This window comes from Plectropomus leopardus, chromosome 12 (genome assembly GCF_026936395.1).
Source record: "Plectropomus leopardus strain MGB_pleo_1.0 chromosome 12, ASM2693639v1, whole genome shotgun sequence".
In the NCBI taxonomy this organism is placed as follows: domain Eukaryota; kingdom Metazoa; phylum Chordata; class Actinopteri; order Perciformes; family Serranidae; genus Plectropomus; species Plectropomus leopardus.
This window is the reverse complement of record NC_142187.1, coordinates 364,866-381,577: the sequence shown is the minus strand read 5'-3', so window position 1 is coordinate 381,577 and position 16,712 is coordinate 364,866. Positions and strand designations below refer to the sequence as shown.

At 38.5% G+C, this 16,712-nt stretch overlaps 1 protein-coding gene across 4 annotated transcripts in view; it reads left to right on the top strand.

The window, feature by feature from the left end:
• LOC121951860 (choline transporter-like protein 5-A) overlaps positions 1 to 16,712 on the top strand; it is a 153,892-nt gene that overhangs the window by 63,021 nt on the left and 74,159 nt on the right. For 3 of the 4 annotated variants that reach the window (XR_015778096.1, XM_088085039.1, XM_088085040.1), the window contains exons 15-18: positions 7,219 to 7,487; positions 7,633 to 7,727; positions 8,575 to 8,678; positions 8,783 to 8,856. Coding sequence is in view for 3 of the 4 variants with exons in the window: in XM_088085039.1 (XP_087941165.1) it covers positions 7,219 to 7,487; positions 7,633 to 7,727; positions 8,575 to 8,678; positions 8,783 to 8,856 (542 nt within the window). In the remaining variant the exon portion in view is untranslated. Of the gene's footprint in view, positions 1 to 7,218; positions 7,488 to 7,632; positions 7,728 to 8,574; positions 8,679 to 8,782; positions 8,861 to 16,712 lie in introns of those variants that run through there. The other variant, XM_088085041.1, reaches the window with a different exon arrangement.

Sequence of the window (16,712 nt, the reverse complement as noted above, 5' to 3'; positions counted from 1 at the left end):
AGCTTAGTGCTGCTCCTTAAAGGCCAATTAAATGTTCCAGTCTGAGCAGAAGGATTTGATGGTCAGTGGCATCAAATGTGGTACTGAGATCTAATAAAATTACTACAGAGACAAGTCCTTAATCAGAGGCAATCAATAAGTCATTAGTAGTTTTTTACTAGTGTTGTCTCTGTACTATGATGAACTCCTGAAATCCTGACTGAAAATCCTTGAATAATCTATTTTTTTGAAGAAAGTCACAAAGCTGATTAGCGACTACTTTTTCAAGGATTTTAGAAATAAAAGGGAGATTAGATATCGGTCTGTAGTTTCCTAAAAATCTCTGGATTGACAATGGGCTTCAAGAGGTCAATCCAGCGGTTTAATGATTTCTACTAGGACTGCGGTACATAGCCTGTTAATAAAGACACGTTGATTATATCGAATAAAGAATTGTCAATTAAGGGTAAAACTTCCCTAAGTAGCCTAGTTGGGATGGGGTCTAACAGCCAAGTTGATGGCTTGGATGCAGAAATCAATAACTATGTGTGTGTGATTGTACTAGAGGACACTCAGAGAAGTGTGTAAGACTGCCACTCCACTCCCTGGTCCCAACTTGAATAAACTCAGCCAGATTCCTAAAGAGGAGAGTGGCTCCATTTAAAGTAGGATGAATGCTGTCTCTCCTGACATGACCAGGTTTTCCTCAGAAAGTTAGCCAATTATCTAAGAAGCCCACATGGTTTGCGGGACACCACCATGACAGCCAGCGGTTAAATGATGACATTTTTGCAAATCTACACACTGAGTCTATGTTAATTTTAGTGAACTCTGGTGACATTACTACCGAATTATGAATTAGGGATGAATTATGATTTTATCCAATCTACATTTAGCCTTAGCCAGCAGTTTAAAATTTGATTCAACATCAACCTGTTCTGGCTTTGGGGATGCATTTGACTATGGCCGCTGGTGTCACTAACTTCACGTTTTGCAAAACAGAGCTTCCAGTTGCCAGAGTTGTGTCTTAGGAGGGTGTGTTGGCAAGTCTTCTTGAAACAGACACTCCATTTATAGTACACATCGTTCAAAAAGGTTTTATAAAAGGCTGACATGCATGCAATAACACACGCAGGCTACCCATTATAATTCATCACACAACTCAGACTAACAAGGAAAACATAATAGCTGAGCTAGATGCAAAAAAATGTCTCAACTGAATCAACTGGACATTTTTATTTACAACAGTACACAAATTTGGGTTTGGATATTCATTTATCAACTGGGTTCAAGACACTGTACAACTCACCATTGAGATCCAAACTGGGCAGCAAGTAAATCCAGACCCAGCCCACATATCGTATTAGGAGTGCAATAATACAATGTGATGAAGTAAACATTTCCTACTAAAAAAAAAAAAAGTTTATATTTTTTATCAATAAATATTCTGTTTTTTAAAATCTAGTCTATATGAAGATTGTTACAGCGATCCTGGCCTGAGATTAAGCCTTAAATTTAATAATTTCCCTGTTTGACATCGTTGTCATGGCAACCTTGACAGCCAGCATATGACAATGAAGTCATCACATGTCAGCGTTCAGTGGTCTGCTAAATAGGCGTCCGCTCAAAATTAGCAAGTTAGCCAACAGCTAACGGGTGTTCATGTTCCATCCTGCGGGCACAAGAAAGCAAGACTTTGGCATCAGTGTACATTACGTTGAGAGAAGGCAGAGACAGAGTAATATGCATTCATATTGCCCCAATCCAGCACAAAGTCAATTTGTTTGATTTGGAAAGAGACAGCTGGAGTCATGAAGAGTGGAAATGTCAGATGATACTATGACACAAAGCACAGACATTTCAGCCTGCATTCTCTTCAAAATACAAAGGCAACAAAACTTCCACAATTAAAATCTCCCTATGAGTCAATAAACAAATTGTTTGTGAGATCTATGATACAGCAAGAGAGAGTAAATGAAGTGTCATGTAGGTTGTGTCATGCAGGACATGAGTGTTTGCAGATAAAGACAGCAAGAGAAGGACAGAGTAGCTCAGTGTATCATAGAAAGTCCCCAGGCTAACTAAACCTATGTCAGCCTAACTACGGACTGGTCCAAGGCAATCCAGAGCCAGCCCGAATTATAAGCTTTATCAAAGAGGAAAGTCTTAAGTCAACTCTGAAAAATGGAGACAGTGTCTGCCTCCCAGACTGAAAAGGGAAGATGGTTCCATAAAAGAAGAGTGTGGTAGCTGAAGGCTCTGCCTCCCATCCTACTTTTGGAGACTTTAGGAACCACAAGTAACCCTGCATTTTCAGAGCGCAGTGCTCTTGAAGGATGATTGGGAACTGTGAGCTGTGAAAGATATGATGGAGCCTGATCATTTAGAGCTTTGTAAGTAAGTAGAAGGATTTTAAATTAAATTCTGGATTTCACAGGGAGCCAGTTCGAAGAAGAAGCTAAAACAGGAGAAATATTGTATTTATTATATATTTTATAATATTATATTTTTCTTTATTCCCGTTAGTGCATGTGCTGCAGCATTCTGGACCAGATGGAGAGTCTTTAGGGAGCTGTTGGGGTAACCCAATAATAAGGAGTTACAATAATCCAGCCTAGAAGTAACAAATGTGTGCACTATCTTTTTGGCATTTGTTTGAGACAGGATATGCCTCGTTTTTGCAGTATTAAGCAAGTAAAAGAATGCAGTCCTTGATTTGTGTTTTACATGAGAGGCAAAAGAAAAATCTTGATTGAATATAACTCAGAGGTTCTTCATGGTTACGCTGGTGGCCAAGGCAATGCCATCTAGAAAAATTTGAAAAAGAGTTTCTGATGTGTTAGGGACCAAGTGCAATAACTTCAGTTTTGTCTGAATTTAACATCAGGAAACTGCATCTCATCCAGGCTTTTATGTCCTTAGCATGTCCCTTGTAGTTTCGATAACTGACCGGCCTCATCTGGCCATAGATAGATACAGTTGCGTATCATCCACATAACAGTGGAAATTTAGTTATTTATTTATATAATTTATTATTAAATCATTAAAGAAAAGCCATTGTTGCTGAGGGGTGAAGGAATACAGGGCTCTATAGAGCTGTGTCTCTGTTTCAGCCTCGCTACAGTGTTAAAAAGAAACATGGGATTGTTTTTATTTTCCTCAATTAACGATGAGTAATACTTTGTTCTGGCATAGTAGAGGGCCTTTTTTGTATATGATTTAACACCGTCCTGCCAGACTAAATGGGACTCTTTTAGATTGGTTGAACAACTATTTTTTTTTCCCAATTTCCACGATATTTGTCTTAATTTGTAGGTTTATACTTCTCTGTAATAATGTGAGGTGGCTTTGTAATACAAGGGTCCTGGAAAGGTTGTTGGTTGTCAGGAAAGGCCTGGAGATGTTTTTGTCCCAACAGAAGAATGCCAAAGCTAGGCAGTACTTGGATTTTCTGAGGAGTGACAGCATGGAGCTTGTGGCTTCGTTGGTGGACGTAACATCTCATCTACGTAAATCCGTTCAGGAAATTCTCTAAAATCTCAAATTGCTCTATCAACTAATCAATATCAGCACTATTACATCACTCAATAAAGAGCTGGGATCCTCTGTTTGTGATCCTGCATCACCAATTCCTCCTCCCACAGACACCATAAGATACTTAGGTATTACCATCTTACCAAAACTGTGAGAACTATTACACCTAAATTTTGACCCACTCTGCACAACAGTCAAAGATGGATGAATCTATCACACTCTCCAATTAGAAGAATAGCAGTCACTAAGATGACAACACTGCTCAACATAAACTATCTTTTTTTCAGTTCCCATTTTGCCCAAATTCCACATGGTTCACTTCCCCTAGACTCAATAATAACAAAGTTCTACTGGACATATAAGAAACTGAAAAAGAAGCTCCCCAAACTAAGAAAACCCCAAAATCTTGGACAACTACATGCACCAAACTTTGTCAACTATTTTCTGGCCAGTCAACAGACTATAATGACATGGACCCACTGATTGAACAGACATAGAACAAAGCAATGAATTACATATTGCATCCTCTCCCTTCATAAGCACCACTGCTGTAAAATGCTATTATAGCTATAGTCCCAAAAGCCTAGTGGAAAATTGTCATAAAATCATGCAAAAAACACACATACCCTTTAAACATACACCACTATTGAACAATCAAGACTTTCTTCAGGACAAAATACCCACTAAATCTCACTACATGGAAAGACAAAGGTATGACCCAGCTTCAACACATAATGCAAAACCCAGCCTTCATACCCTTTAAAGGAGCTAGTCCAAAAGCACAGCATAAACCATAAAACAAGTCAAATGTGTCAGGACAGTCAATTCAAACTTAAAACAATGCAATATTCAAACATCCACACCAATAGACAAAATATTTAAATTCACAACACCAACAAAAATCCTTTCAAAACTCTTTAAACTCATCAAAACTGACAAAGAATAGACAAAAAAAGAAGAAAAAAAAGACCTATCTCAAAATGGGAGAAAGATCTATCAGTATCACTTGGCAATGGCTGCTGGAACACAATGTGTACAAACACATTTACAATGACAAATAAACCAATCCTCCAACTCATACCATACAATGTCAACCATAGCACAAACATCACTGTCAAACAGATGCATTTAACAGACCTCTTAGACTCTGGAAACTGCTCACTCTGGCCTAAAAACACTACAGACTACTACATTTATGTAATCTTGAACTGCTCACCCATAAAACAATTTTGGAAAGAAACCACTAACAAACTCCCTCTCGGGATCTTGTGGTTAAATAACTAGTAATAGTTACTTATAGTGGTAGTACTACCAGAGTAACACACTAATATACTGTAACACTTACCTACATCTCTGAGATATACCCAGTTGTTTTTTTTTGTTTGTATATATATTTATTTACTTTGTTATATCATCACTTAAATCACGACTAACAGTACCGTCATTGTGGAATTTGTTATTACTACATCTCTTAATAACTATCAATTATGACTAACCATCTATAAATACGACTATAATGATGATGATGTGTATTATTATCATTATTATTATTATATTTGTTATTATTAACATCACTATCATTATTATTGCTACTATAATTATCATTACAAGGAACAAGGTAGATTTTGTCATCACTTTTTGAAATATAGTTTAAAAAATTAAATTTAAAGTTGTCCTTGATCCTGCTACATCTTTGGAGTTGAAGGATGAGTTAATTAAAATCAGCAGCTACTAAGACGATTCTATGTGGTTTCTTGGGCATGTTGCTGCATGGGCATTATACAATTCGCATCAGAGTCTTGTGTCCCTGAGCAAGGTCTGCCCATCCAGTGCAACAGCTCAATCTGGGATGTTAGGGGTTAACCATGTCTCTGTTAAGATGTGCACACAGCAATCTCTGATTTCCCGTTGCTGAGTGAGCCTCAATCACATCTCATCCACTTTATTCTCCTGCAACCGGATCCATTAGCCAGAGGCAGGCTTGGTAGAGGAACAGCTCTCTGTCCACATTGGGTCAGCCTTGCCCTGATACAAGCTCTCCTCCCACTCTCTGGCACTCTCTATTTTGTTTCACCCCGTTGGTCTGACTGGCCGCTTGGTGTATGCTATTGGTGGGGATTCTCTTGCAGTCTGCTGCATTCAGTGTCCAAAACCTACACAACTTTTTCTGATGTTAATAGCGGCTTCTCTATTGCAGAAAAGTCATGCTTCAGCAGGAGGGTCCATGGAGTTGAAAAAATAGAAAAAAATAGCTAAAAACTAGCAGGGATTTGAGGAGCAACTGGCACTGCAATTGTCATAGCAAATTAAAAAATTATCAATAATATTATGTGAATATTTTGTCATTGTTATTATTAGCATCATTGTTATTAATGTCATCATCATCGTCAGTGTTATCTATTGCTTAAATATTTTAATTTTTTAAAACCTCTCATTTTTAATGCACAACGTTCTACATCCATTAATGCTAATCTTATTTTGGCAAATCAAACTGTATATGGGGCTTTTTTGTGCTTTCTCTCCCCATCAGGCTCACTCCTGATGGGTCTGAGGGCTATTCAGGACCCCTGACAGGCATTCAGGAGGGATGATGGAAATGGAATACCTCTGACAGCTAGCTCCCTCCACAGGGCCTGGAAGCAGCTGAAAAGGGAACCACTACCTCACACAGCACAAATAAAAAAACAATGTTTAGCTGTAAGAGAATGAGAGGAAGAAAGAGAACAGTTTAAAAATTATGATAAAGATAACACCAAATTCAAATTTATGGTTAAAACATGGGACTTCATAAACCACCTGCTCCTACCTTCTTTTTTCTCATTTCTCTGCTTGTTCATTTCCTGCCTTTTGGGTCCCTGTCCCCCCTGCACATGTGTGGGCAAACTGGCACATATTTATGCACACTCACAAACACACACACACACACACACACACACACACACACACACACACACACCCAACACCCCTACACAACTGAATGACCTTACATGGCCACAACCTTACCAAAAGGCCTTGATTGTCTTTGTTTTCTATTTAATTTAATTGACATTTTTCGTCTCTCTTCTGTTGTTCTATGTTGTTTGTTTAGTTGTTTAAAAACTATAGAGGCAGAAATTACAAGTTTAACAGCCTGTGTTTATTGATCATTCATTTATTACATAAAGAGGTGCACATGAGTGATGGGGTCATCTAAAGCGTACACATAAAAAAATCCAAATCCTCTAATACATCTCACATCTTTTATAGCTTAACAGAGGTGTACTCGCAGTCTCTGTAATTGGCTAGCCCCTCCTAAACACACAGACAACAATGATCTTACTATATTAGGCCTTCCCTCTGGACTGGACAGGAACACTGCCACATATATAACCAGAACAGACCTTTTGGCAGAACATTTTGTTCATATGAAATTCCACATACTTTGTCTTACCCTGTAATGAGTTGTTTATCTCTACTTTTCAGTTCACACAGAGTGCAGCTAGAGTGTAACTAGTTATGTGTGTTAGCATAAGTGAGTTTCCTCAGTTTTGAAGTATAAAAACCACTCACTGCAGCTTGCAGCTATGATTTGGGGCAACTGAAATGCTTCCCTCTGTTGATCAACAAAATGTTTGTATTCAGAATGGCTGTTTTGCATAAATTGTACAAATCTACTCAAAGATTTGCTAAAGAAGTCTCCTCCAATCTCCCTCTCACGTCTCTCAGACCTTCAACAGAACCAACGTCTTCAAATCAGCATTGTGTCTGGATTCTCAGTGCCTGTTCGCCTTCTATGGTGGAGAGACAACCTACCACCGCTACCTCTTCTTGCTGCAGCTGTCCAACCTACTGGTTTTCCTCTGGCTGGTCAACTTCAGCTTGGCCCTGGAGCAGTGCACTCTTGCTGGGACATTTGCTAGCTACTACTGGGCCAAGAGGAAGCCTCAGGACATCCCACCATGTCCGCTTTTTTCATCATTTAGCAGGGTTGTCAGGTCAGGACAAACTCAGATTACTAAACCTGAGGATTAATCATTTGTCAAACTGTTTGTAAACATCTAAAATTGGTGGTGTTTCATCTTTTATCCAAAATTAGTAATGCATAACAAACAATTTTTTGTCCCACCTATTGATCTTCAGGTATCACACAGGGTCACTGGCATTTGGAGCTCTAATTATTTCAGTTGCCCAACTGGTCCGGATCATACTGGAGTACCTGGAACAGAAACTAAAAGGTTCACTAACTCACTGACTCACTGACTCACTCACATACATACACATACACACACACACACACACACACACACACACATACAAGTAAACAAACAAACATTGGTTGTGGCTCAGAGGTTGTCTTCTAATGGGAAGGCCAGTGGTTTGATCCCGGCTTCTCCATGTCAAAGTATCCCTGGGCAAGATACTGAACCATCATCATCAGAGTGTGCATTCGTATGAATGGTTGCTGAGTAGCACGTGGCACATTGTACGGTACCCTTGGTACCCACCAGTGTGTGAATGGGTTATTGTGACATGTAGGGTGAAGGCGCTTTGAGTGGTCAAAAGACTACAAAAGCACTATACAAGTGTCGTCTATTTATCATGAACCATCATCATCGGAATGCGCATTCATATAAATGGTTACTGAGTAGCAGGTGGCACCTTGTGTGGAACCCTCGGCCACCAGTACGTGAATGTGTGTGAATGGGTGAATGTGACATATAGGGTGAAAGCGCTTTGAGAGGTCAAAAGACTAGAAAAGCACTGTACAAGTGCAGTCCATTTACCATTTACCATTTAATCTGAAGATCAGTCAACATGACTAAGTATCCCAGGGCAAGACACTAAACCCCAAATTGCTCCTAGTAGCTGTTCTTTTGATGTGGGAGTGCACAAGAGTGTTATATTCTGCAGTGTTAAATTAACTAGCAAATGGCACCCTTTACTCTGCATGAATGTGTGTGAATGGATAAATGTGACTCGTAGTGTGAAAGCCCTTTGTGTGGTCGAATGACTAGAAAAGCGCAATAGAAGTGCAGGTCCATTTACCATTTCTACTGATCTTGTACATGTTAATCCACTTAGGTTTTGACAACAGTCTGTCCAGGTTCATAATGCACTGTCTGAAATGCTGTTTCTGGTGTTTGGAGAAATTCATACGCTACATGAACCAAAATGCTTATATAATGGTGAGTATTGGTTTTTAGCAAGAATAGTATTGCACACCAGCTATCCTTTGTTCATTTCATCAACAACCTTATTCTACTGTGCTTTTTTTCCTCTTCTTCAACAGATGGCTATCTATGGTAAGAACATTTGTACCTCAGCCAGAGAAGCCTTCTTCCTGCTGATGAGGAACATGGTCAGGTAAGGATGCTCAGCACTTGTCACGCTTGCTCAGTAGTGTTTTTATTCTCTCTGTGTCTTTAAAATTTTGGTGTTGATAGTTGATTTGTGTAAATAATTTTTGTGAAGTCATTACAGACTATGAGAGAGGTTGTTTATGATTACACCATGTTCACACAGGTCATATAGACAAGGCTATGCAGAATACAGCATATAGTCAGTCATTTAGGACCCTTCACCGTTATCTCTGGTTGTGAATATAAGCAGCTGCTGGGAACCTTTAGGTTAAAACTTTAAAAATGGTTGTAAGAAATAATTAATAATGTTTAAAATTGCTGTAAATTGTATGAAATAATATGTTTACATTTACATTAAATCACCGCTGGTACAAATATGTTTTAGGAGAACTAAGAGATTGTTTTCCATGAAGCGTCATCTGTTTTCAGATAATGCTGATCACAGCTGGACCAACTGTCAGTCTGAGTTTGTGTCACATGTGCACTTCTATTCAAGACTCTACATAACATAAACTGAGCTCTAGCAAAGCCATCTAACTAATAAACTAATTACAAATGGATCACAACAATATAGCATTAAATCAATATATCTTGATATGACAAAAGACAGCCCTGCTAACCTGTTGTCACGCCAAGTCAGTTTTATCTATACAGCACATAATCACAAATCACAATTTGCCTTAGGGAGCTTTTACAGTGTACATCCTTTTGTCCTTTGACTCTTGCGGTGGTCAAGGAAAAACTCCCCCTGAAAAACCTTTAATAGGGATACAGCTGAATAGCTGAGGAGGGATCTCTCTTCCAGGATGGACAGACGTGCAATAGAAGAACAATAAAATTACAGTGGTATGTGACTGAATGACACATAGAAAAGGGAGAGAGGGGGAGAGATGCACAAGAGCTACAATAGCTTGTATTAGAAATAGCTGTTACATCGGCATAAATTTGGCAGCAGACCCCAGGACAGTTTTCTGGTAGGTCATTGATATACATGTTAATAGCAATGGATGGTCCTTAGACTGATCACTGGGGTATCCCAATGATACCGGCACAAAGGATGGGCTTTCCCCTATTAACTCCTACACATTGCACTATTCCCTTAAGGAATAGTCAGACATGAAGAAGTGGTATTCGGTAAGTTTGTGTTGCCTCCTTAACTTTGCAGTCTGAAGGGCAACTGGTGTTCTGTTCTCTCAATGTGTGGTGATATGATAAAGAATAGAAGAGGTACACATGTTGAGCTGATGTTATTTTCACAACAGGAAGGTTTATTATTCCTCTATCTATGAACATACTTTAGGTATCATTCATTAAATGGAAACAAATGGCCTTCAGGTTCAGTTCCATTTACAAAACATGGCCATAATATCCTTGAGCTAGGACATTTATCCATAAACAGTATTACAATAGATTTTCAGAAACACGTTCCCTTGAAAGGTAAATACATAATAATGAACTTGCATTCCCTTTTAATTGTATTCAAAAACTGAATTTTTTTCAACCTTTTTTAACAGTTTTTACAGTATCAGTATATTAAACCATATGTAATGTATTTCAATGTAACCTCTGCTACTAGTGTTTTATTCTGTTTCAGTTTATTTTCAAACAACACATTTTCACCTTTACATTTTTAAAGAACAGACTAAATAAAGGGTGTAAAGCTCCTTCGGCGCTTTCCTTAGGTTTTCACATAAGCAACCATAGATTATTCACCAAATTAGCTTACAATGTAACATTTTGGTCTTGGCATTAAACCACAAAAATATCTATAAGCTACACATATTAACAAGAAAAATAACAATGCATGAAACTTGTTTCATACATGTGTTCAGTGAATTAAGTTCAAAAGTGAAATCACTAGTTTCAGTTGTTTTTTGGTTAACTTTCCACACACTCACGACTTCATTTTATCCAAGTCTGCTAGCATTAGCATTAGTTAGCATGCAGTCATAAGTCACTGTTTACACACATTTCTACTCACAAAACGTTTTATTTACCAACTTGTGCAAACAATCTTATAAGTAACTTTTTCTACTGTTAAAGTCTGCAATATATGAGTGCATTTACTAACCTGTGATAAAGAACAGAAGAGGCACATGTTGAGCTGATGTTATCTTCACAACAGGAAGGTTTATTCTTCCTCTGTGCCAAACTGCTAGTGCCACAGTGTTTGAATGTGGAATAGCGCTGTAGTAACTGAAACTGCAATAAAACCACAAAAGTTATTAAGTCAGAGTAAATAAATATTAATTAAAGCTGCAAGCAGTGAGGGACAGACCCTCGCACCCCCACACAAGTGGGGCTGTCCTGATCGTTAATTATAGTAAAAGTCAGAAAATGCACACAGAGAGTTTGAACCACTGAGTGAGATATTTCACATGGTGTAGTATTATCCTATGACGACTAGGTGGCAGTGGAAAACATAAAATCTAAGTCATCCTGCTCTACATCATTTGTAGACCAAAGCATGTTAATTCCATGTAAATCAAACGATAATTGTGTTACAAGGTATACTTCCTGTTGCCAGTATTTGGCGCATTGAGTACCATTGTTAAATGACATTTTGATGTGTTCAGGGCTGCAACCTGATCACACCCGTAAAAAAATTGGGGCTAATTGGTTAATGCAAACTGAGGTTACAGTAGCTTCTTGGTGGTGAATATTGCATTGCCACAGCAACGGCATTGATTAAAAACATATTATCTTCACAAGGAAGCATCATGGAGGTCTTAAATTAGCTTTTGTCACCAAGTTTGAGATGAATGTGGTCAACCTGTAAGGGGATGCACCTAAAAATATAAATCATGTGACATCCTATTTCTCGTATGTGGCAGTATGCTGATAAGTCAAATGAGCCATGCAGATGTGATCAGATTGGACAATATCTGACTAAATTACTATAACTTCCTGTTTCATGGCGAAACATCAAATTTTCAAAGCTAGCCACACCCACATGGTACAACAAAAAATCAGAAACTGAATAACTGGATTTCCCATGATCTTTCATTTCAGTGAAAGTCAGAACAAGCAGGCGGAGAGTTTCGATCCTTCAATTAGATATTTCATGTTGGCTAATACTTACTGTGGCCACTAGGTGGCGCTAGAGACCACCAGAAAAATGTAGATCATCTTGGTCTTCATCATTTGTATACCAAACCATGTAAATGTCATGAAAATCAAGTATAGTTTTGTTAAGAGGCTTACTTTCTTTTTCCAGTTGGTGGCGCTGTGAATATCATACTTAATTTGACAGTTTGTTCAGGGCTGCACCTTGATGGCACCTGTAACATTTGGGGCCAATCTGTTGATGCAAAGTTAAGTTACAACAACTTCGTGTTTGGCAATGAAGACCATGTTGCCATGGCAACGATGTTCATAAAAAACCTCTGAAATTACAAACAGGCATCATCAAGGTCTCAAAGCTTTTCTTACCAAGTTTGGGCTGAATATGGTCAACCTGTAAGGAGGTGTACATCAAAATATAAAACTGTCTCCAGTAGGTGGTGCTATCATGATAACTAAATTGAGCTGTGCAGATGTGTTCAGGCCAGGACTCTTATCAAGCATGAGAAGTTTTGGTCAGATCGGACGATGTTTGGGTGAGATATAACAACTTCCTGTTTCATGGCGAAACATCAAAGTTGGAAACTAAGCCAAACCCACATGGTGTGACGAAAACTCGCTTTTTTAAATCAGTTGTTATGTCACAGGTCTTAGTGTCTTAGAAACCACACTTGAAGTCAATTTGGTGAAATCTGTAGAGATATACATCAAAGAAGAACACGTGATTTGCATGTCATTTCCTGTGACCAGTAAGAGGTGCTATAAGTAATGGTAACAGTTGTCATGTAGATGTGTTCAGGGCAAGACTGTCATCAAACGTGAAGTTTGGTGCAGATTGGACCATGTCACTCAGTTATAAACTACTTCCTGGTTAATGGCAAGGCATGGAAATATTTGGCCCAGTAACGGATACACGGTGTGACGAAAACTCACAAATGTAATAACTTTTGATGTCCCAGGCCTTCTGAGAGGATGTTGAAATTTTGAAGTCAATCAGGTGAAATCTGTAGGAGAAGATCGAAAAATTGCAAAAAATAGCCAAAAATACACCAAAATTGCAATTTCAATTCAAAGTAGCTGACTTCCTGTTGTGTTAAGAGTATGGGTCCAAGAGGCTTTTTTATAGGTCTTGGGCTGTTTCACATGCCTCCCCAGTTCCGTATCCCTAGGTGAAATCTACCACAGGGTCTGCTTCATTGAAATCTGTAGGGGGCCCTACAGAGCCATTTTGGCACATCAGTGCAAAAAAAAAAAAAATTATATCAGATGTCACATTTGAGAATTTCTGATGTGTGTGCCACGTTTGGTGAGTTTTGCACAAGTTTGGGAACAGCATTTGATGAAAACTCAAAAGTTTAATTTCTGTGCATCATGAAGGTCTTTACAGTATTCTAATTGAATATGAGGCTAATTGAGATAACCTGTTACAGGGGGAAAATCAAAGAGTAAAAAAAGTAACTTCCTGCTACCAATAGATGGCACTATGACTATGATTCAAAATTGCACTGCAGATGTCTTCAGGTGTAGACTCTTATTAAATCTGTGAAATTTTGTCAAGATCTGACCATCTGGGGTGAAGTTACAACAGTTTTTGATGTCATGTCGAAACATTGAAATTGTCCACCCACCACGGTAATGCCTTTCAACAAAAACTCACAATATTCATTTTCAAGCATAATCGATGTCTTAAAGATTTTTTGAAACCATTTTGAGATCAATCCAGTCAACCTGCTAGGAGCTGGACGTCTTAGTGTAAAACCTTTCTTGTGCCAATAGGTGGCGCTCTCATTGTCGCTTAAAATTGTCATATAGATGTGTTCAGGCTGGGACTTCTATCAAACGTGAAGTTTAAGGCAGATAGGACCATTCACATCAGAGTTACATACCACTTCCTTTTAGTGGTTCATAGCAGGACATGAAAATTAGATGCCTCATACAGATCACACGGTGTGATGAAAACGATTAATGATTTGAATAACTTTTGCTGTCAAAGGTCTTATTAAGGTAGCCATAGCATTTAAAGTCAATCTGTCCTGTCAAGTTCTAAAAATTACAACCCCTTAAAATGGCCAAAAATACACCAAAATTAAAACTTCAAATCAAAATGGCTGACTTCCTGTTGGTTTTATGGTATGGCCCCAAGAGAATTTTTTGTAGGTCTTGGGGTGTTACACAGGTAAAACTTGCAGTGGGGGCTGCTTCATTGAAAATCAGTAGGGGGCATCACTGATGCATTTTTTTCCCACCCACGCACAAGACCATTAAAATATCAAACTTTTCACAAGACCTGATAATAATGCAAAGTTTCATGACTTTTGGAATATGATAAAGCCCTCAAAAAGGCAATTCATTTGACAGAAAAATAATCATATCATTAAAGCTGCAAGCAGCGATGAACGGCTACGCAACTCGGGGTAACTGGCGTGACTCCAGCTGCCCCGATCTTTAATTGTAGTGAAAGTCAGAAAATGCATGCAGAAAGTTTGGACCATTGATTGAGATATTTCACACAGTGTAGTACTTCCTAAAACCACAAGGTGGCGCTGGAGACAACACAAAATCTAAGTCATCCTAGTCTACATCATGTTAAGACCAATGTAAATTGCATGTAGATTAAATGATGATATTGTTACATGGCATTCTTCCTGTTGTCAGTAGGTGGTGCATTGAGTATCACATGTTGATGTGTTCAGGGCTGCAACCTGTTCACACCTGTAAAATTTGGGGCCAATCGGTTATAGCAAATGAAGTTACAGAAGCTTCCTTTTTCGTGGCGAATACTACATTGCCACGGCAATGTTTGAAAACATATGATCTTCACAAGGAGGCATCATGAAGGACTTTAAGCAGCTTTTGTTACCAAGTTTGAGATGAATGTGGTTGTGGTGGCAATATGCTGGTAAGTCAAATGAACCAAGCAGATATGATCAGGTTGGGACTCTCATCAAGTATGAGAACTCTGGAGCAGATTGGACAATGTCTGACTGAGTTACTACAACTTCCTGTTTCAAGTCGAAACATCGAAGTTGAAAATGTAGCCACACCCACATGATATGATGAAAAGTCAGAAATTGAAAAGCTAATGATGTCACATGATCTTTCATTTCTGTGAAAGTCAGAACAAGCAGGCAGATAGTATCAGTCCTTCAGTTAGATATTTTAAATGGGGTAATACTTCCTGTGGCCACTAGGTGGAGGTAGAGACCACACAAAATGTAAGTCATCTTGGTCTACATAATTTGAACATTAGAATCAAAGTATAGATTTGTTAAGAGGATTACTTGGCATGGCCAAACATCAAAGTTGGAAACCAAGCAACGCCCACAGTGTGACGAAAACTCAATTTTTTAAATCAGTTGTTGTGTTACAGGTCTTAGTGTCTTAGAAACCACATTTGAAGTCAATTGTGTGAAATCTGTAGGAGATATACATCACAGAAGAACGTGATTTTTCATGTCATTTCCTGTGGCCAGTCGGAGGCACTATAAGAAATGGTAATGCTTATCATGTAGATGTGTTCAGGGTGGGACTGTTATCCAACATGTGAAGTTTGGTGAAGATTGGTTGATCGTTTCTGAAACCAACAAAATATGAATCTGCCAGGCCAGACAAGTGTACCAAGATTCATGAGTTTTTGAGCATGTTAAGACCTCCAAAAATGCGATTCATTGGAGAGAAAAATGATAATAACTCCTTGCATTCCAAGAGGGTCCTCACTACGTTTGGGCCCTAATAAATAATAATAATTACTTGTTCTGTCTGTCCTAAAACAAGTGAATCCTGGGGTATTTATTTTATCTGATGGTATATCACAGTTGAGCCAACTCTCAGTAAGACATATAATTTTCAGGCTAGAGTCAGTAAGTAGGGTTTATTTCTGGTCAATTTCGGGTAAAATTCTTCAGATAGGTGAACAACCAGTTTGCCTCAAGTTTTAGTTTCACAGTCCCAAACAACTTTTGCATGGTTCACAGTTTGAAAATAAAAGTATATGGGGTGCCAATCGTAAAGCTATGCACTCTGAAAGTAACATTAACATAGAAACATTTCTCCACATTTAGGTTTAAAATCTAATTAAAAAGAGGTGTGAATTTTTCAGTCACTTTTAATCACATTAAGAGCAATATTTGCAAACTTTGTCCGATTTTTTCTTGATAAAAATTAAATTTTTGTTTAATTAAATCTAAATGTTACATGTTATATCTAAATCAAAGATGATTAATCCCCGTGAAATTTAAGTGTTAACTGACAACTTGTTGTCTGACATAAAAACACAAGCCATATTGGCAAGGCGTTGAAAGAACAATAGAAAACATTTAAACAACAAAGCTACATAAGAAACAGTTGAGACGTTGCTCAACTGAAGAGCTGCTGGAGGAGGGCTTAAAAAAAACTCCAGTCATATTGCACAGACCCAAGCTATATTTCAGTCATATTGCACAGTCTTACACCAAATTGCACTGTCCTACTAGGTGCTCTCGTAGAGCTGCCCTGTGCCGCCCTTAGTCTGGAGCACTCCCTTATCCCTGAAGCGAGTTGTAGTGCCTGTTCGCTTTGGAAATAAAATATTCTCTCAATCTGTCTATTGCGCAACTTTGTGAAAGTTGCCTGCCGCTGACCTCACTCTGCTGCCTCACGATGACCACCTGCAGAGGATGCACTTCATTGACCATAATGGTCTGCAGTTTGCTGCGCATCCTTTCTCTGCCATTTTTTTCAGATTTTCCAGCCTGAGACCAACCACTGAGACTGCCCGCTTCACAAGCTTATCCAGTATTTGTGCGTCATTGCTTTTGA